Here is a 26,507-nt window from a genome sequence, read left to right as displayed (position 1 = left end):
TCCATTCATAAAACTTTTATTCCACTTACATCAACTTAATACACATGTTCTGAACAGTTATGCTTGGATTGTTCATGAAAATTTTATAAGACATTAAACAAAGCTAGCCATCATCTCAAGTTATTTCCCTGTTAACTATTTTTACAGCACATGCATGTTAGGCAAGTATCAAAAAAAAAATCACAAAAGCAAAAACCTAAAAAAGTTAAATACATGGGTTTTTGTTTTACTGCTGTGCTCGATATACAGTGTCATTATGAATATCAAGCAATTCATTTTTACTGCATCTTTACTTGTACATTTGTTCTTAGGTTGCTTAAACCATTTAAATACAAATAAAATGTGTAGCAAAAATAATGAAAGCAACAGCAGGTAACTTTACAAATAATGGAATGTGAACCGTTTCTCTGTCCTTCTCTAGAGAAAGTTGACTGGGTTATCAAACTGTCTTAAGGAACACTTCAGCTGCAATCATAGATGTACACTTGATTGGAATATTCCACAGATGTCACATGTTCACTTAACATGCAATATCTATGGGACATCAGTTTATTTGCAGCCATGTGTGCTCCAGCTTGAATATTCATGCTAACTACACCTGTGGCTGCAACATTGATTATCCCTTTTTTCCATCATGACAGACCAATATGCAAGCAGTCATCTTTGCCTGACATAGAAAGCTGTTTTAACACTGGCCTTGTGGGAAGCCACAATGTACCAAAAGTACTATGCCAAACATGTAAAACTTGTATAAAAATTTCACAACCCTATATTGGCCACCTCAGATGAAAACATTCCCCAAATGTTAACTGGCTCTATTCCCCTAATATTAAACAAAACCACATGGGAAATATAGAAATCCAAATAGAAGTAACATAAACCTGTCAAATCGTAAACAAAAACTATTTGTGGGACAGCATGGATGACAAATGGTCTACTGTTTAAATTTCAGAATGAGGCAGACGGAAGTTGGAAGGCTGGTTAATTCTCCCCTCCTTCTCCTGCTTCGGCTTCATCTCCTTGGGTATCCGATGTCCACAACTGTTTGGGGAAAAAAAAACAGAGTAAAATATGTAAGATATTAACACTTATGACTAAAAATTAATAAGGAATTGTTAGAATGAAGGCCTATGTCTTAAGTAAGTTCTCAGAGGTCCTACTAAGCACTGTGGAAAAAGAAAAAGCATACAGTAACATGAATGTGTTTCTTGGCTATTACAAAATGGAAATCCAATCCTAGGTGACACAACCCTACACCATACTTAATGAGCAAGTCAATGAACAGTCAAAACCAAAGTCTCACACCCACAACGCTCACTAAAATACAACTACAAGCAACAATCAGACCTACAGAACAGATAAACGCAAATCAGGAACTAACGTAATTGGTTTCTCCTCAAGGAAGTTTTACACATCTTTCTGAAGGAAGAGCTTTGTTACAGGTGTCTCTCCACACCCAGTGCTACAGTGATTGTTACCTTTTCTTCAGAACAGGCATCTGAAGGTTTTTTCTGCTTTTTAAACAAAACCCACTTCACTGAAATCACTATCCCTTTCCTATGTTCAGTTAGCTGTGCTCCCCTTCAGTGACTTTCAGAACACTGAGCTTCCAAACTTGGTGGGCAGGGCAAGGAGGGAAGAAAAATCAGGCTAAGCAAGAAGTATTCAAAAAATGTTATTTTCAGCTCCATAAAATCACACTAAGGAGCCATATATCACAATTAAGTACCAACTAAGGAAGCCAAGCATCAGTTCCAGAGCAACACCCAGGGCAAAGAAATTACTTTGGGAAGCAAGTATCTAGCCATGAGGCTGCTTCCAAACTATTACCGGCCCAGTATGATTTGTAATCTCCCACTTTATGGAGTTATAGCAGCATTAACCAAATCATTCACGCTCTACAGCATAAGGTGGTAAGACATAAAACCAACTAATTCTCTCTCCACTGACAGTGCTATGCCACTAAGGTCTCATAAGACACTTTCTTCTAAAAAAATCCACCAGTAGAAGCATTTTATCCTTTCCAGGAGCAGAAGGCAATAGAGAAACCCACACAAGATCAGTAGTCTTGTTCTTGCTCTGAAGATCCACTCAATCTTCCTTGCTGAAGCCTTAAGCAACAAGTTCTACTGGAGACAACAGCACACCAGTAGTATGGTTCTAGGCCTGCACTACTTTCTATACTACATTACTACATTAGTCCCAATTAACAGTTAGTAAGAACAGTTTTATCAGCATTTTATCAAAAGCTTCTATCCTAAATCCTCACCTCTAGAAAACAGAATCACAGAGTCATTTAGGATGGAAAAGACCTTCAAGATCATTGAGTCCAACCACTAACACTGCCGAGTCCACCATTAAACCATGTCCCCAGGTGCCACATCTAAAAATTCAAATACCTCCAGGGATGGTAACTCCACCATGGCCCTGGGCAGCCTGTTTCAATGCCTGACGACCCTTTCAGTGAAGAAAATTTTCCTCATGTCTAATCTAAACATACACATACCTTTATTCATAAAAAAAAAAAAGGGCCTGACTGCTATGAAAGGGGGATTACCAATTTTACCAACTGAAAGCACAGTTTAACAAATCTGCTGGGGAAAAAAAAACCACAAACTCTTCAGAGGAAGGGATGCCTTTTATTTAATTAAAAAAAAGACAATTTTGTAGCAGAGCAAAGAAATTATCTAGCAATTCCAGTAAAACAGATTTTCACATGATACATTAAACACCCCTTTGAACGCTTCTCTGCCTTCAGTCTCCACTGAGAATGAACACGGACTCTTCTTCAGCCATACAAGACTCAAGGAAAAACAGAACCAACAACTGAAGAAAGTGCTCCTGCATTGAACTGATCAACATGCTGAATCACTGTCAAAAGCCCACCTACCTCAAAGACTGGAAGACTTGCATAACTGGAAAAACAAACCTTTTTTACATTTATGAAATTCACTGAAATCTTTGTCAGTCACACACGTATCAAAAGCTATTTTCTACCTCAAGAAGTTGTGGAAACACATGGAACCAGTGCACTCATACAGACCACGCTAAGCATTTAAGGCAAGACACATTATTCATTCAAGAATATGAAATCTTGCATCTCTTTACAGCTTTCTCCCTTATAATGGAAAGCTTACAAACTATCAGACCTACTACTGTAACTCACACACTATGGGAGGAGCTCAGTCCAACTTTTGCTCTGGTGTGAAACAATTTGCTTTCCAACTGCTACGACAAGCTTTACATTGTTTTTACTGGGAAGTCAGCAATTAAAGTCAGCCTCTATTCTCTGTTTCAATACTACTCATTCAGAGGACAGCTCTTGAGCAATCCCACTCAAGGGGACAGTACACACAGACATTGAGAGCAATGCCAACCCTGTATCTGTCTCCAATACAGAGGTTGAGAAATCCCTTCCATTTGCTTTGTAAGTAACAACTGGAACAATCACAAGTAGTTTTTGCAGCAGAGTTAAGTTGCCATTCCAGTGGAAAAGGATCCAAGAAACAAGGAAATTAAATGTTAGACACAAAAGCAGAAAAATACAGCAACACCAGTTTTCTGCAATGTACAATTTCTAGTTATGTTAAAAGCAGTATCACTATTTTGTAACATTATCTCTGATGTAAAGATACCTCTGACATCAGATGCACAATTTAACAAGGGGCTGCATGTGGCCACAAGAGGTGCTTATTTTTTCAGTTCTTGCTTGCAGCTCTTCTCCCCACAGACTGTGGAGTGAACAATGCCATTAACTTCACTACTGCAGGTTTGCTTACATTTAGTTTCATTTGCTTTAGATGTTTATCTTTGCCAGTCTTGAAGTTCAAAGTAGATTAAAAAATCCTGCACATCAGATTTTGATTACTCTGACAACTACAGACAGCTGTGAGTCCAAGGGGAAAAAAAGACTTTCCATTTCATCTTTACCAAAGTTAAAACCAAACAAAAAAGCTCAAACAACAGGTTCTTAAGTGGACTTATAAGCTTTGTTTGCAGTTTTCAGGTAGGATCTATTCCTTGCACATGCAATCACATAGAAAAAGCTATATGAATTTGACATAAGTTTTGAAGAGGCAAATGCAACTGTATTCTCAAATGCTGTTTAATATGAGGTAGTAGGTTTCCTAGTCACAGTCCAGACTGCACCACTTAAACATGCTTGAATAAAATAACCTGAAAAATATGGTCATTTTGCTATCTGTCAGAAAACTACGTTAGCAGGTAGACAGAAAATCCCCAAAAAATAGGCAGGAGAGAGACTTAGCTCAGAAACATAATGTACTGTAAACTTGTTTGTGAGTGATAAGACAGCTCCAGAGCCATGAACAAAAAGGACAACTCTGAGTGCCACGAAGACCAATCCTGCCATCAATATGCAAACTTTGACGATACTCACTGTCAAGTTGTCTCTCAGTAACTGCATTATTAGCGTGCTGTCTTTGTATGACTCTTCACTTAATGTATCAAGCTCAGCAATTGCTTCATCAAAAGCCTAGTGTTATAAAAACAAACAACTCCATTAGCCATGCAACAAAAGGTTATGCAAATACTTTATACAGAATTTCACCCCCCCTCAGACCTACCGTTTTTGCAAGGGAACAGGCTTTCTCCGGGGAATTGAGGATCTCATAATAAAACACGGAGAAGTTCAGAGCCAGACCTAATCTGATAGGATGTGTTGGTTGCATCTCCTTTTTACTGATTTCAAAAGCTTCTTGATATGCCTGTTGTGATTGCTCCACTATCCCTTTGGGGAAAAAACAAACACACACAAAAACCACAACAAGTAAGTAATTCACATACTGTATCCAGACATACAATCAGGACCGTGTTCATGCTTGCATGAACAAAGTGTATTAAGAGTGAATGTCTGTTAATCAGCACTTTACCAAACAAGTTGCTATTTTATGAAAATTCTATTAAATTATATTTTCAAGTTATTAAAAAAAGGGAAGTTGTCACTGACCAAATCACAGGTTTGAGTCTCTCCTTGCCACCCTGGGACTACTTATATTTACGAATGTTTGCAGCAGTTTTGTAGCGCTTGAGCAAGATAAAACCCACCACATCCATGAAAATGTACAAACCCAAAGTTTTAACTACACACAGGTTTGACACAGTACCACAACTGCAATGTGTTTAAACACTGCCATGCATTAGATCCAAATTTTAGTCACAGGAAGCATTGGTGACCTTTGATTATCATGCTGAACCCTTTTATTACGTCATCTATGAGCTTCCATTCAAACTGCTTGGCAAAGACAGTGTGGCATACCTCAACCCAAATGAAATATATATTTTTAAAAGCTTCCAACACAGTTCTATTTCCAATGCAAATATAGAAAGCATTTTCACCCAATTTAAAAGTTCTAGTACTTTGAAGGAATAGAACTTTGAAGGGAGAAAAATTAACAATTTGATTCCCTTTTTTTTTGGAGATTAATCTTTTATAACTCTTAATTGGTTCAGTTGTACAAGTTATAAACACTTGGCAGAAAACAGCAACTACAAAGTGTACCCAAAGATTGAAGAACTCAACAGTTTCCATTCTCACTGAAGGCACTTGAACTTAGGAGCAAGCTCTGCCTGCACAAGTCAGAGATCAGGGCCCAACACAGCCCACAAAGCTGGACTGTGCCCTTGATAGCTGCAGGGGCAAGGGAAGGGTTGGATGCTGAGCACAAAGGGGCAGTTGTTCCTGTGCTCGCACCATTGTTAACAGCATCTGGGAAAAAGGTGGGCAGGAAGTCATTCAATTCAGATGCAAAATCCTAACATTTCTGGATCAAACCAGCATGATCTCTGCAAGAGCGCCAGTCACATGTATTCAAAAATAAACAAACTTTAAGCTAAGGACTCAAATATACATCAGTATTTAAGTCAGAAGTCTTCAAACTCTTAGAACAACTGAATGCCAATACTCAGGATGTCTATGCCGTCTTTATCTGTTCACCTTTACGTATTCACAAAAATTAAAGCATCGTATTGTTCTCTTCCATACGAAGAGTGAGGACACTCACTTCACAATTATTCAACACTTTTGTCCTCTCTACACTTACCACTAATAACAGAGTGCTGCAGCCCAGCTGCTGTAACACCTTGGAAGTGACCAGAAGTTAGTATATTACAATTGAGAAGAAACAGGTCTACTGCAAGTTAAATTGATAAATAGTAAGAAATGTTTTACTCTTTCCATAAGGGAAAAGCCTTAGAAAATGGTGCTGTTTAAGAAAGGCAAACAAGGCAGCATGAAAAACAAGTAACTCTAAGGAATGAAGCTGAATTTTATTTTTCAGTAATTTTTCTTTGACATAACTTCAAAACAAAAAGCACTTTTCTTCTTATTTGAGAAAACAGTTACCTTTGGAGCAACGATTAGGGTAACTTAGTGCACAGTTTGATGTATTTATTAATGTTTAAATCAGTCACACAGTATAAAGAAGTTTTTAACCTTGAATTCTTTAGAAAGTGCAGCTCCAAAGTTCAAGGCTAAACCAGGGTGAGGTACCTGCTTGACATCTCTGTCTGCTAGACTGCCAGAAGAAAACCCCAGGCAATAAAATAAACAATGTGGTTTATGAGGATAAAATTCCAACTCCTAGAGTTGGGAGCTTCATATTGTTGCTGTATTTACTGCAAAAGCTGAAAGAATACTGTCCAATTCAGCAGCCACTATTTCATAAACAATACTTATCAACTGCTCTTCTTCAAGGTCACATAGCATACAGGAAAAGACTGTGAGATGGAACACTGAGGGTGAGAGGGATAAATGAAAAAAATGGAAACCCACTAAAAACTGCTCAGCCAGGAGACTGGGTTAAATAAAAACAAAATTCAAAATCACTTTAAACAAAGATTTTCACAGTCTAATTTTAGAGCCTGTAACTTGATCCTCAACAGAAAAAGAAACTTGGGGGCTCAAAAAATTGTACCTCCTATGCATGTGAATAGAGTTCACTGAAATTACCAAAAGGAAAACATAGTAACTCTGTAGCAGATCTAAAGTAGTGGTAACACATGAAATTCTGCAGTCACCAGGACTGGGTCAGTTTGCACACAGTAGCATAAGAAGTCAAACCGAGCCCTATATACTACGTATCAGTATCTTTATGCAACACTATTATTCAGCATTCTGGGGCATCTGGGCTTCACCATGGGATGCGGATGTAACACGTGCCACTAAAGCACACACATCTATCCCCCTGAAATTATTCCATGTCTGTTTCCCCTCTACGCCCAACTCAATCCAGTCTCTGAAGTTGCGCAGACATCTTTCTGTGTCATACCGGGAGAGTTTAAGACCTCGGGAGCAGCACAAGGCCACAGGGGCACCACGTGTCCAACAGCTCCATGAGGAGCTGAGCAGATCGGGCACAGTGGAAGAACGGAACAGCAACAGCTGCACAGCTTGATGGCTCTCCAAAAACCCTGAGGGTCCCAAGTCTGCAAATTCAGACTGTGCACACTCTCCCAAACCTCCCAGATTCCTGCAGACTGAGGGTAGAGCCAGCGGAGTCTGTGAGATGCCAGGCTGGGCTCTGTGCTGGAGTGAGCTGCTCTTCAGGGCACACTGCCACCGGTCCCAAAGTGGCTCCAGGAAACAGCCTGGCACTGTTTGCAGCGGGCTGTATCTATGTGTTGTTCTGAACTGAAGGTGACTCTGCATGGAGTCAGCGTGCTGTTAGGGCACGTCCAGCACACATTTTGGGTGGCTTAACAGCAGTTAAGCCACCCAAAATGTTAAGTACCTTATATTAACTTTTCTAACTAAACTCAGGTAAAGGCAACTTACCTGCCATTATGGTATGCTGCTTACATGAAGATAAAAGAAACTTGAGGAAACGGAAGACTTTTGGATTTTAAACTAGCATGGTTACAGAAGAAATTTTCTCAATAGTAAGATTAGTTTTATAATAATTTTCTCCTCCAGGTTGTTTTTAGTCTCTTTGATCACTGAACCTATGCAGACCTTTTTTAGTCTGTAGAAGTGCCGGAGAAATAGAACAGATAAGTCTTCAAAAAGCTACAAGACTACAAAAAGGTAAAAGACCCAACATTCAGCCAGAGAGAAGCAGCATAAACCTGTACTTTAGTGACAAACCAGATGCACCTATGCCTTAAGTTGGAGTCAATATCAAGATTTTGTGACTAAACACCTGTTCCCTGCTTTGAACAGCAGGCATAAGGAAATCTTTGTAATTCATTTGAAAGCTAGCAACTTAAGATTTTTCTTCACAAAGATCTTCAGATTTCTTCTTCAGAAAACGAGGCCTATTTCTAAAGAGATTTACATCCAAATCAGAAGTATTCTAATTTTAGACATGTCTCACTGCCCTGCCATATGCAATCTAATTAGACAAAATTTATCCACAAGATGACATACAATACCTTTCTTGTCATCTCCAGCAGCAACCTCAGCCAAGTAACGGTAGTAGTCTCCTTTCATTTTCAAATAGAAAACTTTACTTTCTGCTTGCGAAGCATTAGGGATCAAGAACTTTTCCAACAGAGACTAAAAGAGAAACAAAGAACACAGTGTTTTGAACATATATACTTTTACAGCATGCTGAACAAACAATTCAATTATATTTCAATCTATTTCAAAGTCAAGACAGCTTTACTTTTTGCTTATTTTCTTCACATCCTAGATAACATATTCAGCTAGAGAACGTGTTCTGGATCCCAATTCTAGACAAGGAATGCTGCAGCCCGTGACTCGATGGGGAGAAGGCGGCTGTGTAAATTTAGCGGACGAGTCTTGTATGACCAAAGGAAGGGTTTCTATAAGCCATTATACAGACCCCTGACAAAAATAAGGTAGTCCAAAGACTCTGAGCAGAGGGTACACCTTTGAAGAAAGTCTGCATCCACAAAAGACAATAAAAGGATATGAAATATCAGCTGCCAAATCAGAGACCTGAGTATCTTACATACACAGGCAATAAATAAGCCTCCTCAGCCCAGTTCCCATTAACTGGAACACTGTAGTGGCATCACCAGAAAAAAACTCCCAAGGTGAACCCGTTATTCTTGAATTTCCAGACAGCTGACAATCTGACATTCAGCTCTATAGCACCTCTACCTGACTTTATGTGCTGCCCTAACAGGTATCTCCTCCATCTTCCAAAGCAAAGGTAGCTCTCTGGAGTCACTCCACCAAATCCTCCCTATGGGCTGACAATTAAGACCAGGTTTTTCTAGATTATTCTAACTGCTTATTAACACAGCAAGTTCCTAGATGAGGCAGTCATGTAATTTAGCAGGAGTTCTATTATGATGGGAAAAAAAAAAAAGGAAAAAATATCACTAGCTCCAAAACATTTAGTCAAGATACAAACTGGTCAAACTTTGTGATACTGAGTGCTTGAAGTCAGACTCAGAAAGAAAAGCAGTTATTTGAAGGTCAAAAATAAGTACAGAAGCACTCCTGAATAGTCAGAATTAAATCAGAAGCTGTTACATTTACTTTGCTAAGGCTATGCAGAAAATAATTTTTTAAAAGGGGCTTTAGTAGGACTTATGGGTATCTTCTTTTTCCAATAAATTAGATGACTGACGTTTTGGTTTCGCTTCACTTTTTTTAGCTCATATTTCCAATGATGCCACAGAAAGGGACAAACTAATTCAGTTTCAACTGGAATGATGGCTGCTTTACAGTACTTTCCTCTCAATAGCACCCAGCAAGTTAAACGAACATCTTACAGGACATATTCCTGGAACAGGCACACCCTGGATATGGTAGGCTGCCACTATTCCACTGTGACACAGGCACATGTGGTACCTGCTCTGCTTAACAGGACACCTATTAAACTACAGAAAGCTACAGAAAAGTGCAAATCACAGAAAGAGCAAGAAGAGTAAGTTCGGTCTTTGTTGCTTTTTTCCCCTCAATAAAAGCACTAATTCATTTATATAAATAATGCCACTATAAAATAAAAACTTGTAAGCTGATATTCCTTATTGGCTTCAACATAGTGGGTTTATTCCATCATCTTTAATATTAGACATCTGCAGTACTGTGGGGGTTGGTATATAAATTCATTTTATAACTGTGCTGGAAGACATTGAAAAATACTGCATATCCTTGCTTCTCATCCAAATGACAGCAGAGACAATCCTTTGGTAACAGAAGGAACACAACACAAGCAAGTCAGCAGAAGTATTTTTATGGAGCCACTCAAAGGAGTTGCTGTGCTACCTCATGCCAAAGGCATCCTTCTGGAGGGTGTACCACTATGCCAGGAGAAGGGTTCAGAGCCACCTCTGCCCCCGTGAGGCTGGGACACAGTGGAAGGACAGAAGGAATACGGGTCATGCGCCTCAGCTCTCTGTAACTACTTACACGCTCTGTCCTCACCATTAGAGAACTTGAAGGTTTGCAGCTATGATATTTTCACGAGTGCCAAGGAACTCCAACTTCAGTGATAACTGAAGGTTACTGGCTACTGAGAATAAGGCTCCTTATTAGTTTTTCTCTTTAAGACTGCAATTAAGTCAGGTGTGTCAGTCTGCACCTACCCTTCTGGCACCATGGGGAGTTGCCCTCCTTCTGTACCCTCCATTAATTGGTCAGACCAAGATTTTTTCAGTGATTCTAGAAACAGAAGTTAATCATCACCTGTGTAGAAGGTCATTTGATTAAGAAGTCCAGTTCTACTTGCTCCTACATCAGCAACTGAATTCCAGACTTAAAATTTCACTTAGGTCACAAATGAGGTGTTTACAAACTGAATGGGTGAATTGCACCAGTCGAGAGAGAAGAGGAAATACCGAATTGTCTTCCTAATCAGACAGATACTAGCAGGGCAACAGCAGCTTGAACACTATAAACTTGTATTGATAAGTTCTAAAGCCATGTTGAATTTCAAAGACTGATCAACTGAGAAAATCTCTTTGAACAGCTATTCATCCAATATAGCCAACTATTTGAGCTCCAACTCAAAACTGTAGCTTGCCCATGTCTAGATGAAAGAATCGTTTCTATACAAACAACATGTGGGACTGGTAGGCCACATATCTTTGAAAGAATTTTATTTATGCCAAATACTTCATAAACAGCAACAATAAAACCTGAAAGCAGATAAACATTTAAAAGCTAGCATGTGAAATTACTGAGAGCTCTACCTATTATCTATCTAGTATTATATATATTTAGTTTCTCCTATTTGAATTAGTCCATTTATTTCAGGATATATTTTCTTTTACTGGCATAAGTGAACACAGACCACTTGTTTAAAGTTAGCCTGAAGATTCACAGTACAGTGATTTATCGTAGAGAGTGGCTGTGAAAGTGCAACATGCATGGAGGTGGTGTGGCTACAGAAAACCAGACAGATAAGACCAATGAAACTACTGACCTTTTAGAGTTCAATTACGGAAGACAGTATAATCAAAGTCATAACCAATCTAACACTTTGTTATCTGCCAACACATCAGCTTAGGGACAATACTGTTTATTATGTGGGTTTTTTAATAGCTTTAACTGCAAAGCTTCTCTGGAGGATACAACTGTTTTCACAAGGAGGAATATCTTGATATTTAAGTCCTATTGACAGGTTGTTTGTCCAAACCTTCCTTCTCCCTCCTTGACCAGTTGATATGATAGTGTTCAGCAGTACAGAGCTGATCATCCCACAGGCCACTGAAATGCTCACAGCTAGTCCAAGACCTGACCAATAAGTGATCTGTCATTACTAAAGTGATCTTGACCAGGGCAGTGCATGCAACACCCTGACAACTGTAGTCCATACAGCACGTGTATATTATAGCTACATGGGATGTAGTTAAGCCCCCATGCTCGTTCATGACCTTCCTGCTATCATGTAAAGTTCCCATCTAGTTTTTATATATACTAGTATGCATTAAGTACAACTCCACACATTACAGTGCCTTGATCAGCATCTGGTAGAAACAGTTTTTTAAACAAAACTAAGCCACCACTCCCGGCCCCTGAGTCCCCCCAAATACACATCAGCAGTTGTCAGAGCTTTTAATTTGACAGCAAGAATCTAACTGCTGTGAAACAAACCATACTATCGTAGTCAACTAGGCAGATACAGCAGCATCTAAGTGCCTTTGTCAGCCAAAATCTGTAACAGCTTGTACAAGTGTTTCTAGAACCTCTTTTATGTCTTTTCAGAAAGATCTACTAGAAAATTATTACTCTTCAAAAAAAAAAAAAAAGAGTATGTACTAAACCTGAATATCAACCCTTACAAATATTCTGGCTCTTCAAAGATCAGGCTTCAACACTTCACATCTGAAATTGTGGTTAGGACTAATTTAACAGCTTTCTGGTAGTCTGGACTGGGAAACAAACACATCTGAAGTCAGGAGATGTCAGCTATGCTCTCACATACCACTGATAAGAAATCTCACCCATGTAGTATGCTCCCTCACCCCCAGCAAGTATGTACTAGATAGAAGTCTGTGTCTGTAAAGGCACAACAGAAGCTGCCTGCACACAACTTGTATTATTCTACTGGAGAACTTCAATCCTGGCTATTTTAAACACTGAAGTGAAGATTCACTTTCTTCATTCTTACACACATTCTACTGGCAGAACAGGACACAGTCGACATGAGGTACAACACATTTTGAGCCTGTTTTGATGAAAGTCTCTATGTACTTGTTCCTGTGGTTTTGCAAGATAAAGTCTGAAAGGTAAGAGTTATCAGACTTAGTTAGGAGTGTGAAGGAAGACCACCAAGTGGTAACAAAAAAATTCCAACACCTAACCCTCTCCTAGAAGTCTGTCTGCTTCTCACTGCAAGTGGACTTGCTTCAGCTTGTCAAATTTTGGTGAGGACTTCAGTTGAAGACAGGAAGCCAACAAAAAGACTTGAACAGTCCTTTCCTGACACCTGAAGCCTAAAACTACCCTCTTTCAAAAGCATTTGCGTGTCTGGCAAATGACTTGCGTGGGGCAGAATCTATTCCCAAATCCATCATAAGAGCATTAAAATAAATGCCTCAGTTTTGCCGTATTGCTTCCAGTTCTCTGCTTATTTCCCTTTAGGGAAAAGGCTTGGTTTCAGTACATGTTATCGCCTAGAAACTTTAGTTAGTTACTAATGCACTTGAGGATTGCATCAACAGCTCAATTTTCTGTGTTTCCCTCCTGACAAACATGAGTGAAAGAATAATCACCAGACTCTACGAAAAGCAGCAGTAAACAAGCGGGTAATACACAGTTAAAGTACTGAGAACAAGAAACTTGTTTTTAAATATAGAAAAATTAATTATTAAGATACCTAATTGATTAAAAACTCCTGAACTATTGGAGAAACAAAAAGATACTGCTCTTGCACAAAAGAGCCAAGCTTCAGAACAGCAAAAATCCAAAAGAACACACTGATAAGCATTAGGTAATTTAAACAGTATGAGTTTTTCTTAAAGATGACAAGGCAGGCCTTTTGTTTTCATGCAGTATCGAAAGACACACGACATAGTAATGACATTATTTCTAATTCTGAGAATAAATTACACATGAGTATTAGCTGAACTTCAACTTACTTGTCATCCATCCATGGTATACAACATAGAGATGAAAACGGCATGGAAGAACTCTTGGTTTTTCAATTCATGAAAGACATCAAAGAAACAGTGTATCTTTTTTTTAAAGCCCACTCTGAAATCCATTTCACACTTAATGACAACAGCCTAACATTTGCATGATGTGAGCAGCATGCCACTATCTTTCTCCAAGTCATTTTAAGAACACAAGAAGAATCATACTGGCTGAAAAGATTCTTCCGTCTGCTAACCATCTGCAATCCAGAGTACCTATTTCCTCTTGTGTGCAAGGGCAACAACCCTTTCTTTGTGAGATGAAACACAAAACCACCAGACTACCATTACGAAGTTGACTTGCAGTTTTATGACTACCTGTGAAGTTGTGCATGTGCATTCGAAAGAATTACAGGTATAAAGCATCAGGTGTACTGAGGTAGACATTCAAATTACTGACTTGGACCAGTGTTTTCAGGTACACACTTTGTGAGAAGAGCTACGTTGTACCCGGTTACAATGGAACCCACTAACCAACCGGCACACTAACTGCAGCATGCTTCATTAAGCTATACTTTACAGACTTCTGCTTTGATGACAAAGTTATTCAGGCAGGCCATCTGTGTCAGACAAGTTCAAGACACCTATTATTCCCATAAAAACCTAGTGAGTGATTTTCCATGCATGTGTTTTCTGCCTTGGCACAACAGTTAGGAAAGTTACTCAGGCTATAAAACACGTGCAATTAGCTGCACTGCACAGATTGGCAAACACACTACTACGCGTTTAACCAAACCATTTGCGGCCAGTAATTTTATTTACACACTCTATCTGAATTCTTGGAGGGAAGTGACAAATATTTGTATTTTTAAGAGGAATATATTTAAACAATCCCTTCCCAAACCCTGTTTTGAGACAGGCTTACTATGCTGCTCCTGATTATAGTTCTACCCAAAGCTTGGGATAAGGGCTCTGCAACTGCTGCCTCTTGGGTGACCTCCAACCCCCTTGGGGCAAAACCAAAAGGACTGTTGTCAGCCTTATACTCCAGCCAAAGGTAAGGCCTCCTGTTTGAAGTTAGCTACAGAATTCTCTCTACTTGTTTGGTCACTAGAACAGGAATACAGGAAAATCTGTCAATATTAGCTGAGGCTGCTGAGGCAGTGGAGATCTCACTGGTAAAACATCTGCTGAAGAAGGAAACAAGGCTGCTGCCTGTTTTCAGTACCAGTTCATTCCTCCCGTTGAATTAGCTGCCCACAGAAACAGCAGCAGAAGTTTGAGAAAGGTGACAAGGCTGGCTGGAAGAAAGGAGGCAAGAAGGATGAGCTTCAGCAGGGAGGCATTCAGAATTTGGGAAAAAGGACCTTCAAGGGGACAGGGAGGAATTTAACTGTGGCATTTATGCAACAGTGGGAAATGTGACATCCATGGAGACATGGGATTGGTAAGAGCGGGAAAAATATACACTTGATTTGCGGTTTTTCTGTTGTCAATCTGGTGAAGATATCTAGAAAGGAAAAAAATAGAGGAAATGAGGTGTAACTAATAAAAGGATAACTGAAAAAAGGACTAAAAGGATTAACGGACAAAAGAAAGAATGTCAAGAAATTTTAGCTTATACATAAAAATACCACTAAAACAATCTAAATGTGTTTCGTTAGAAAAGAGAACAAAAGCAGTGTCACATATGGGCAGGCAGAAGAACACATGGAAGAAGGACACACTGAAAAATCACCCTCATGCTGACACATATGCTGGGGGATAGATACAAGTCAGCAAGAAGTAGGTTTATGCACAAAAACGTCTATAGGGCAACTGGAGGGAAGCTATGGCACAGACACACCACTGGTGTGCAAAAAAAGGAAGAGGACAGCAACTGAGGCAATGAGGAGCAGCATCTCAGTTCACAGTTTAACAGCCGTACACACAACACTCCTTGCAGATTTGCCTTACCATGTCCTTTATTAGCTTGTTCCTTCTACCATTTTGCTTTCCAACTGGTATTTATGGCAAGGGAGGCAAATGTGCTTAATATCAGGATATACTCTTTGAGATTATTCAAAAGACTCTTGAACCATTACAGGTTTTTATCAAAGTATGCTTAACAAACATGACAGTGAAGGAACCAACAAATCCTGAAGCACAGGCAAAAATACTTCTCTACTTTAGTAATCAGCTCTGAGGAATCCCATACAAAAGGCAGCTGCCAATAAGACACTTAATAGAAAAATATTAGGAATAAAGTCTTTAATTTGTCAAGGCATTGCTATAACATTAATAAACAGTTTCTGCTGAGGATCAAAGTCAATATGCAATTTTTATCTATGCCTCTTTTTTTTCCTATCGCCTCATTTAACTCTTTCTTGAATATTGTGGACTTACAACAAAATAGAATGGTGTCAGGTGCATTGATCATTATTCTTTTCAGAATATCCTCCGAGAAACTTGAGATAATACAAAACGGAAACCGAGTTGGATGAGAATTTCTGCTTCGGAGGTAGGTCTAAGCAGCAGCTACTGTGGCTGTACGCTGAATAAGAACACATTCTAGCTGTCTGAAGACTCTATAGTTTCGGTCTCTGAAGAAATACTAATAAAACCACCCATAAATATGGTGTAACACTTATTTCTGCTAAGAAATAGAAGCAGGAACCATTTATCTTTAGCACTTTGCACTATGAGCAGATTTGAAACCTGAAGCAGAACATGTATCTGTTAAGGATTCACTATAGCATACAACGTTAATAAAAGCATTTTATTAGGAACAATGCCCTTTTAACAATGTAAACCTATTCTGTACTAGGAGAAACCAACGGGTTAAGAGATCAGATTACTTTTGTTAAATCTTTTGTAACCTGCATAATCACAAAAGGTAACACGCAGGAAAAAACCCAACCACAACAAAAAGCAACCCACAACTGTTCTCTGCCTCATGAGCTGCATTACAGAACCAGAGAGACAATGAGGTTGGAAAAGACCTCTGAGACCAATCAGTCCAACCTACAGATCATAGAGTCCAACGTACTATATCTGTTTTTTACTGTTCATCTCAGCAGCGTGACTTATTATTACTTCTCATTTGAAGAGGCATTGCCAATCTTCTGTCAGATTTCAGGAAAATTAAATAACTACACAAAAACTGACATTCATTAAAAAAAAACCACACCAAATTTAAGAAATAATCACAATCTTAATTCTCTCAATCAATTTTAATACCACAAGCTTTCTCAAACTATTTCAAAATGGCAGTCAACTACTGCCTGAACAGACAACCAGCCTCAGATCCAGGAGCCACTGTGTCTGCCCCTAGCAAAGAACAAGTAAAGTGTTTGAGAACCTGTTTCAGAAACATGAACTTCTGTCACGTGCTCAGTAACGAGACAGAAGTTTCCAGATAAAACCAGAGATAGCGCAGCACAGTGTACATCTGTTTGTGCAGATGTACAGAGACAATGCACTAACTCTGCTCATATTCTAAATTTTGTATTTCTACCACTTGTGGCTTTCATAGGCACCAGTAGAACCTGATAGCTTAACAATGCAGCATTTCTGCTCTTAACTGTCTTGTAACCAACTGTGAAACAAATACACTTAGCAGTTCACAAATTACAAGTACACTCAGTGAAGTTTTTCCTTCAACAGTACAGAAGGAGAATAGTATCAGTCACCAGTGACTAAACTGATCAACTGATTTTATTTTGCTGTTTAGAGCTGCCTATCAGCAGTAGGTACATAAAGTACTCGAACAATGAACACTGCTGTCAAATAAAGCAAGTTGTCACTTCAGTGCTTTTGAACAGTATAACCACTATATATTTTTTTACTGTAAATCAAAGCCAATTACTAAACATTAATGCCAAATGAAATTAATACAGCAGGATAGTGGTTATAAAAGATTTTTTTCTATTTCCAATGAATGCAAGAGGATGTAGATACATGTATACATGAGTGTACACATGTGTGAGCACAGCTAATGTATATATCAGAGGTAACTGCATTTATGCAGAGCACCTTAGCTTGTTTCCTGATAAATGGGTGCAGTAAACACAGGTATCAACACTATGGATGCCCTTCTTGCTAAGATTAGAATAAATAAAAAACAACACAAGTCATCTCATATGTCAACTGACCCATGAGTTATATTTAAATTATCAAAGATTCAACAGTTTTTCAACAGTCTAATTGCCTAAAAAAAGTAAAGCAAATTACTCTAGCTTAGGCAATGCTTTCACCGCAGTAAAGAAAAAAACCCAAAACCAACAACCCAAACCAAACTAAAAACCCAACAGTCAAAAAAAAACCCTGAAGGCTGTAGCTACAACTAGGGAAATGATTAAAGGATTAACAAAGTGAAATCATGAGGTTGATGCAAACTGCCTCAGCCTCCTACCTCCAAAATATGTGAGCAATTATACCAACCAAGCCCTAACTGAAAAAGCCAGACTTGGGAGAGTTAATCAAAAGCTTAAATTATAACCACCCTTGGAAGTTACCAAACCCTGGCTATGTTTTGCTCTGCAGTATATAGAAATTCATTCAGAGAATCATTTGTGAACCAGAAGTACATGCATATTTTCACATGTGCCGCTAATACATTACCCATTACCAACTTCTAACGCAAATTTTACCAACTTGAAATGACATCCTGAGTTCTACATCCAGGTTTGAGCTCCACAGCACAAAAAAGACACAGATATACTGAAGCAAGTCCAGTAGAAGTCACTAGTATGATTATGGGGTGGAGCACATCATGTACAAGGCAAGGCTGAGAGAGATGGGTTTCTTCAGCCCAGAGCAGACCAGCAGATCTTACTGCCATGTACAGCTGCATAAAGAAGATGGAGCCAGACTCTTTCTTGAGTTCTACAGTGGAACAATGAGAGGCAGTAGACAAACTGGAACATAAGAAGTTCTGAGTTACATGCAAGGTTAAATTTTTTTCTTTTAACAATAAATATGACCAAATATTACGACAGGCTGCCCAGAGGGGCTGTGAAATATCCACACTTGAAGACATTAAAAATTTGACTGACAAGGCCTTGAGCAAAGTGATCAAACTGGAGCTGATCTGAGCAGAGCCAAACTTAATGACCTCCCTTTCAACCGAAATTATTTTGGGCACTCAAATAACTCTTAGATTTCAACAAAATATCCACCCTCCTTCTGTGATTGACATTTTGCAAATAGAAATTTATACAAATGCCTCCTCTTCTTTTCCGAAAAAAGGATACAGATCTCAAAGAGAGAAAGTGCAGTCAAAAATAAAAAATTAAGCAAGCCTGAAGGAGTCACAGAACTGAAGGTAGCAATTTTCAGTCAGAACACTCAATCTTCTGTTAGTATGAGATACTGTCGCAGCAAGGTTGTATGGTATGGTCAGTCACTCAAGCTCATAAGCAATCTATTCACTTGCCCATTAGCACCATTCTACAGCTTAGCTCTTTAACCACGAGGAGGGCACAATGAACATACAATGGCTGAGTTTTAAAAAAACAATTCACACATGTGCATGTCAAAATGCATATGACTTCCTATAGGAGAAAACTAGACTTTCTAATCCTGTCATTAAGAATTATTAGACAGGTTTTATAGATGTTAACATAGTAACCTATTAAGTGCTGGCAGCAACTAGAAAGTAGTCCCACAGTAATTCGAGAATGATGGCAATAGGCATTAATTCTGTGGTATGTTCTTTAAAAAGCCATTTAGATGCATTCTGAATGGAATTACACTCCCTTCCCCCAGTGAACTGCAGCCTCATGGTAGGTCACTAAACCTTCTCCTACTCCCCCTCTCAACAACAGGCATAAGAAAGAAATGCAAATCTCAATCACTAATCTGAAATATAACTGCAACTTCTCACAATTACCACTTCTAACAAGTGAAGCATCCATAACAAGCACAAAGAAATCTCAAGAGTATCAGCACACAAGGAATACCATTTTGTGCTTCTGAGCATGAAATTAAGAAGAAATAATGTAGTGAAGAAAGCAGTAATTTCATTTTATTGGAGGGTCCTGAACACCACCATTATTCTGTAGCTTTTCTGGTAGGGGGAGGGAGTGGGGAAAGAGGTGCTGAGTAGCACCTACATGCAACAGTAACTCCATAACTGAAGGTCAGCCAAGGTTCCAGGAACCTAAATAACTAAAAAGGGAAAAGAAACAGCAAACCAGAGTGCTTGGGCACTGCTGCTGAAGAAATTTACTCAGGGTATGACTGTGGTGGAACCTATGGGAGGAAGTGACCTCACCCAAAGACTGGGTGTGGGGTAAGAACAGGGGAACTGTCACATACCATGCATTTGGACATGCAGGGACTGCTGCAGTATGTGCAGGCCTAGGGAAGAGAGTGCAACTGTCCAGAATTACATTCCTACTAAAGTGAAGATAGCCAGTCATGTTTTCCATTATTAGTTTATGTTTAACTCATGTCAGAGACTACCTGAAAGCTACTAATGCTCCTGAGAACTTCTAATATGCAAGCAATATGGGGTGTTAGCTATTCAAAGACCTCTCCATACATTCTTCTCTGTATTTCAGAACCCTCATTAGCTGAAAAAGTCATCTTACTACAGATTTAATTTTAATCACTTCAGTTCCAGCTCAGTTTTCTACAAATGGCAAAAAGCATTTTGAAGAAAATCCACACCTGTTATGCTAATGATGATTTTTATTATGTAAATAATAAAATATGATTATAGATCATTATACTGGTACTTTAGGCCCTCCCTTCTAAGAAACTGAAACAGGATGTAAAGCACACACTTAGGTAACATGAGAAAAAGTACTTAAGTAAAAGCTTAATTTCCTCTATCAATTCAAAACTTCTGAGGCTGTAAATTTTTTATAATACTCAAGTACTTTTAAGATGCTCAAGTATGCAATGTACTTCCTTACATACATGATATTACTCTTGAAGAATTAAAAAATTCAGTCTTTATTGCTACAGTGCAAGGACCTTGTACTATGTACAACATGTCGCAATTATTTGTGGTCTGCCAGCACCACCAGGCCAACTCCAGACTAGAGCTGTTATATTATACCTTAATATACTTCTACATATAAATGACAGAATTGGTGCTGGAATGAGAGATTTTAGGTGTCTCTTCTTGGTACAGCAGCACTCTGAGGCTGCAGCAAACAAGGGGATGAGTTCAGCTCTTTGCAGAGCTGTAGAGGTACTCCACAGCAGGTTCAAGAGATTTAGGAAGTGGCAAGGATGCAGATGCTGGCTTTTCCTGTTGCAAAGTCAGTGTAAAGGAGAAAAATAAATCGTTAGGCCTGAGCCACATAACCACTAAAACTTTTATCATTGGGCCCAATAGTGATGAAGCCATCATTAACTGCTCTTATTCACTCTGGAAATTAGCAGAAGAGCTGGAAACAGAACTCAGGCAGAGCTGAGTATACTCAGCATCTATGGGATTAGAGGAGCTATTTCTTATAAAACACTAGTGATTTGACTCCAACAAAACACAGAGGGAAAAGAACGAGAAGTTGCAGAGGAGCCAGCTTTGGCCACACTCTTCTAGTCACAAACACATTCTCTTAATTGGTTTCCTCCTTCAACACACTGAAGTTAGAACTCCAGTCACATTCAGCTGTGACGTTAACACCTCAGGGCATTAAATATTACTTAAGAGCCTAGCAGACAACTGAAGACACAACATCAGCTCCAATAGATTCACAGCCTCAATAAAGATACAAAAGTTGGCAAGCCACCTTTGTACTCTAATTGATAAGGCTAAAAGCTCTGAAATTTTAACACTTGAGGTCTTATTAATTAATGGCATACTCCACACCAGTCAAGATTTGGTAAGCCTTGTTTTTCACTTCTGTAAACAGTTATAGACTTGATTATGCTGCACAAGAATTACAGAAATCGTCTAAAACAAACAAACAAAAAAACCCAAACCCTAGTTCGACATTTGCATGTAACATTGTGCAGTCTCCTGTTCATAATAAACAACTACATGTTACCAGATTTCTTTTTTCTCGGTTAAAGCAAAGTGGATGTTTAATAAAGCAATTTGGTCAGTCATGTTTCTAGGTAAGAACATATGTAAACAAGATACTCAAAAAAGAAAACAAGAATATATTTTAAACTATTTTTTCAATATAGCTGGCAACATCACAGGTACCATATGCTATTTGAAAGCATTTTTAAATCCTGTCCTTCGAATACAAAAGTTTTAATTTTTTTCTTTTTAAACTCAAGTCTAAAAATGTACTTTTATTACTGCTAATCACTGCTTAAGGCATTGTTTCTTCTGGACAGTAATTTTTCCTTAACCTATTAAGAAAAATGGGACTGTCAACATTAAAGATTAGTCAGTCATTAGTTTCCTAAAAATAGTAACATGTCAAAGAATAATAACTTCTTTGAATAATGAATGTATCTCTCAGTAACACAAAGAGAAATTCAAATCCATTTTGAGATTCAGAAGATTTAACAAGATTCTCCACCCTATAACTTCTCTCCCAGACACTCTAGTTGGCTGTGGCAAACTCAAAAGCTAGGTTTTTGGTTTAGTGTTTGAGTTTAGCAAGCACAATAAAAGCCAGTTTCACCTCAGTCTGGTTTCCATGATCAGACAAAGAGTTAATTGTACACTCTAAATTCTTATAAGATTTCTAAGCCCATAGACTTAATTAAAATGATTTCTTAAACCCAAACGTAGTTTACAAAAGAATTTCAGGTAACTCTGAACCAAAAGCATCCAATCCCCAGGACTTTCCCATTAACAAAATAATGAAAGAAATAACAAACAATTAGAATGCCAGATTTGGATCCTTATTTCCTTGCCTTGAATAGATGAGCCACCACTTTACAACACAAGAACCCACTAAATCAGTTCTTTCCCATGAGTAAGTTTGGCATTTCTATTTTCATAGTGGAAGTTTAAGAATTATCCTTAGACAAGATAACAAAACATAAAAAATCCGGTGTGTTACAATAACCATAGCAGCCAGCCTACACTGGAAGCCAAGACTCAAGAGTTATCCATGCTGACTCTTCCACACCCTGGGAGAACCAGTCTCCTAGAAGCTATCACTTGCCCATGCCATTTAGTTATCTCACACATCCAGCAAAATTTATGCTACTCATTGATCTTAATTTTCATTTGACATCAGATCTTCAAGCACATTACTTGGCTATTTAACACTTCCCTCGTATCACATGTCATTCTGTCACCTCCGGGTACATGATCCCTTGTCCCATATGGGGTGACACACCAGCATGGTCCACAGTCCAGTGGACAACTCTATTGCTGACAGCTGAACCTCCACCTCATGAGTAGTCTCAGGACTGAACAGCTGCTCACTGAGTGCTCACTGAAGCATCACAGGCATATGCAGTTGGAAAAACCCGACAATCTGGAATAAGCATTTGGAAGAGGTTCGGATTTCATAAACCAGCCTCCCAATGAAAATACAAGGTTGCTTTCCAGGTACATGCACATTTTTACATAACTACAAGCCACAGAAAATGTCTAACTTGCACACTCTTTTAGTGTGCTACTAAAAATTAAGTTTAAGAGGGTATCACAGCATTTCTACTGCCTCTTCCTGCAGACAATTTTCTGCATGGCTGAGTCATAACTAACATTACATCATCTTACCCAGGGAGGGGCACAATTTCTGTAGAGTAAAAACTACCTCTTACAACTAGAGCAGCATATTAAAGTAGCAGAAATCAAAGTGATCTAGGATACAAATACTGCATTGAGGGGGAAGGATGGAGGAGAAAACCCCAAACTAAACCTACATCCAGTTCAATCTCAGAGAAATATACTGACTTTTCATAACTATTACTTTCCATACAATAATGTTTCAACATGTCCAAATTAATTAGAATTCATAACTATAATTTGCATATAAATAATCAGTACATTTAGAGGGAAAGACAAGTCGGACTTTTTTTAAACCCTGTCCTTCAGAAATAGCATAGGAGACCACAGCTTTACTGACAGGGTAGAAATAGTCCCACAGGCCCCAACACCATGTACTCTGCAACTGTAAGTAAAAATGGATCAACAGTTTCATTATTTCTCACCAGCACATCATTGCAGATGTCTCTTAGCTCAGTCTCAATTTTCTCTCTGTATTCTCGAGCCATCTGCTGTTTTTTCTCAGCGCCTTCCGTCTTTTGTTCGATACTTGAGACGACTCTCCAAGATGACCTACGGGCTCCTACAACATTTTTATAGGCAACAGAGAGAAGATTCCTCTCTTCGTTGGACAACTCAGCTCCTTGCTCAGTCACAGACTTCATGCAACTTGCCATGTCATCATATCTTTCAGCCTGCTCAGCCAGTTTGGCTTTCTGCACCAGCTCATTTTTATCCATGGTGATATTTCTGAAGAGGAAAAATAGTGAGGCATTATTCGGGCACTGATCAAGCACAAAGGTGTTTTAACTTCATGAAGAGTAGTTCGGAACTGTAAGAGGTACAGCTGAAATCCAAAATACAAGGCATACAAGCAGCACTCAATGCTCAAACATGTGGATATATGGATTGAAGAGTTAAAAGCCACTGTTTTGTCCTGAAAAAACTTCAACTTTTAAAAGTATGTTATTTTAATAAACACAAGCAGAAACATCCAAAGTGATCTGAAAGCAAATCATTCCTATCTTATGCACACAAAATAATCCTAATTATTTGCCATCACTCTCTCATAAGACTACATTCCATCTGCAGTATCAACTGCTTTAAATTATCGATAAAACAAAATCAACTAAGAAAATCCAAAATTAAGCTTTTCACAGGAGAACATCAAATAAAGGCTGAACAAACAGTACCAGGCAGCATTCTAAGCCTTAACAGATTCATACAGTTACAGGCAGAAAGACTTGGCACAGAGATCTGCAAATCAAATCCCACACTGGATGTTCAAAAGTCAGAATGCACTAAATATCTAAATTTCAAGGCATACACCCTTCCATGATATTAACTCCCTTTCCCAAAATGGGAATCCCCATTATGGGATGTTCTGTGCCAGGTACTGCTGCTCTGCCTGAGAGACTGTGCTTTTAGAAACAAACAAAAAATTTTACTATTTAAAAATATTACTTCAACATCGGTATTTCAGGTAGTGCGACCTGGCTGAGATGCTTCATAGCTTGTATCTTACCACCACTTAAAAAAATAAAGCTCTGATAAACAGAGGTATGGGGAAATATCTCTTGGTACAGTAGGAAAAATACACTCCTCCCTCATCCTTCTATGTATCCTGACTTAAATAATTTTGAGGAACTGGCAATAAGCTTTAGGATACACCGTCCTTTAAAGTTTGACATGATTACTAAAATTTGAACCAATTTCGGACATAAATGCTTTACTTATTTCTGTATGTTCCACACCCCCCAACCCTGCACTTTCATTTCTAACCATTAACATTTTTGCCATTTCACGTGACGTTACCAGAAACAATAGCAAGGCTATCCCGTCTTTGGGAATAAATGAAGCACAATTTAGCATTCCAGGTGACTGTAAGTTTTAATAGATCCTGTTCCCGACACGGGGGCACAAACGCGGGATTCGGCTGCAAGCGCGCGTCGAGAACTTGCCGGCACCGCGCACGGCGGGGTTAAGGAGCCATTTTAAAGCAGGGTTTTGGCGATAGTTATTTACCACTCGGCGTGACCGGGGCGAGCGCGGTCAGAACGCCAGCCCCGCCACCAGCTCCCTGGGAACCGCGGGCTGCCGAGCAGCATCCCCGGGCGGCCGCGTCCCGGGGCCGCCCCCGCGGGCTGGGCGCTGCCGCGGCCCCGGCGCGGCGAGCGCGGTGACAGCAGAAAATGGAGCGGCCCGGGGGCGGGCGGAGCGGAGGGCGGGGCGGGCGGGCGGCCCCGGGGCGCTGCGGCCGCCCCGCCCTCCCTCCCTCCTTCCTTCCCCGCGCCGCGCCCGCCGCCTTTGTCACGGCGGGTGGGCGCCGGAGACCGGCCCGCCCCAATCTCGCTCCCTCCGCCCCGCGCCCCGGGGAGGATGCCGCGTCCCACGCCCGGGCGAGGGGAAGCCCACAGGTCCAACCCCGGGGACTCGGGGGTGGGGAGGAGGAGCACCCTCCAGTCCCGGGAGCCGCCGCTCCCGTCCGGACCCCTCGACCGGGGTGGGGAGGGGAAGATGGGCGGGGGCGGGGGCTGGGCGGAGGGAGGGCAGCGAGCGCTGCCGGGGGGCGGCCGCGGCTGCGGTTCTTCCGCGCCCGGGCAGCGCTCCCGGCGGGAGACCACACCCGGCAGCGCCCGCCGCCCGCACCGGCCCCCGCCCGCGGGGCGGCACTCCCTCACCCTCCTCGCGAGGCCGCCACGAGCGGGGGCCTCACCTGCCGCCCCCTCCGCCCATTCTTCCTCCCTCTTCGTTCCCCCCCCCATCCCCGGTGCGGAGAGGCCCCGTGAAGCGGCCCCCGCGCCCCGCTCCCTCCCAGCGGAGCCGCCCCAGGGAAAGGGGGAGGGGGAGCAGGGCGGGCTGGGCGCTGCCCGCCGGCCGCCCCGCTCGGCGCCCCCGTCCCGCCGTGTGCGGGGGGGCCGTCCCCGGGCGGCGGCCCCGTTACCTGTGCACGGCGGGCGGGCGGGCGGGAGCGCGGCAGGCGCAGGTGCGTCGGAGCGGGCGGGCGGCCGGCGCGGACTGTGCGGCTCTGGCGCTCGCGGCGCTGCAGCCTCGCTCCCTCCCTCCCTCCGCCGGCGCCGCGCACGGGGCGTCTCCGCCAATCACCGCGCCGCACCGCGCGGGCCGCGCGCCGCCCGTGACGTCAAGCGGCGCCATGGCAACGGCGCGCGAGGGCGCGCGCGAACCTCCCCCCATCTCGTTCCTGTCCCCCCCCCGTGCAGACACGCCCAGAGCCACCGGCGGCACCGCCCGCCCCCCACACGGCCGAGCGGGGCGATCGGGGGGTCCCTGCGCTGCCGACCGTCTGGGGCCGTGTCCTGCCCGTCTGGGGCCGTGGTCCGCCCCCGGCCCCCGCAGCACCATACCGCGGGCCCCGCGC

General features: G+C 40.9%; 1 protein-coding gene across 2 annotated transcripts; it reads right to left on the bottom strand.

Moving 5' to 3' along the window:
• YWHAZ (tyrosine 3-monooxygenase/tryptophan 5-monooxygenase activation protein zeta) lies at positions 1 to 26,202 on the bottom strand. Of its 2 annotated transcripts, none has more exons than XM_050308927.1 (6): positions 26,073 to 26,202; positions 23,575 to 23,878; positions 8,392 to 8,515; positions 4,587 to 4,750; positions 4,400 to 4,495; positions 1 to 1,041 (listed from the first exon to the last, which is right to left on the bottom strand). In XM_050308927.1, exons 2-6 carry the CDS (start codon positions 23,866 to 23,868, stop codon positions 982 to 984), a joined length of 738 nt encoding a protein of 245 aa, XP_050164884.1. In that variant the 5' UTR covers positions 23,869 to 23,878; positions 26,073 to 26,202; the 3' UTR covers positions 1 to 981. The 2 variants fall into 2 exon arrangements, with proteins under 2 accessions (XP_050164884.1, XP_050164880.1); XM_050308923.1 differs by lacking the exon at positions 26,073 to 26,202 and adding an exon at positions 24,944 to 25,087.
• Positions 26,203 to 26,507: the final 305 nt, after the last annotated feature.

The sequence above is a fragment of the Myiozetetes cayanensis genome, unplaced genomic scaffold, assembly GCF_022539395.1.
Source record: "Myiozetetes cayanensis isolate MyiCay16 unplaced genomic scaffold, myiCay2020 scf1, whole genome shotgun sequence".
In the NCBI taxonomy this organism is placed as follows: domain Eukaryota; kingdom Metazoa; phylum Chordata; class Aves; order Passeriformes; family Tyrannidae; genus Myiozetetes; species Myiozetetes cayanensis.
The sequence above is the reverse complement of the archived record's forward strand: the minus strand, read 5'-3'. Positions and strand labels throughout refer to the sequence as shown.

Excerpts from the sequence above, each read along its gene's own strand:
- YWHAZ (XM_050308927.1), bottom strand. The coding sequence starts at position 23,868 with ATGGATAAAAATGAGCTGGTGCAGAAAGCCAAACTGGCTGAGCAGGCT. Across the intron at positions 8,516-23,574 it reads ACATCTGCAATGATGTGCTG|TCTCTGTTGGAAAAGTTCTT; the intron begins GTGAGAAATAAT and ends TTTCTCTTTTAG. Across the intron at positions 1,042-4,399 it reads TACTGAGAGACAACTTGACA|TTGTGGACATCGGATACCCA; the intron begins GTGAGTATCGTC and ends TTCCCCAAACAG.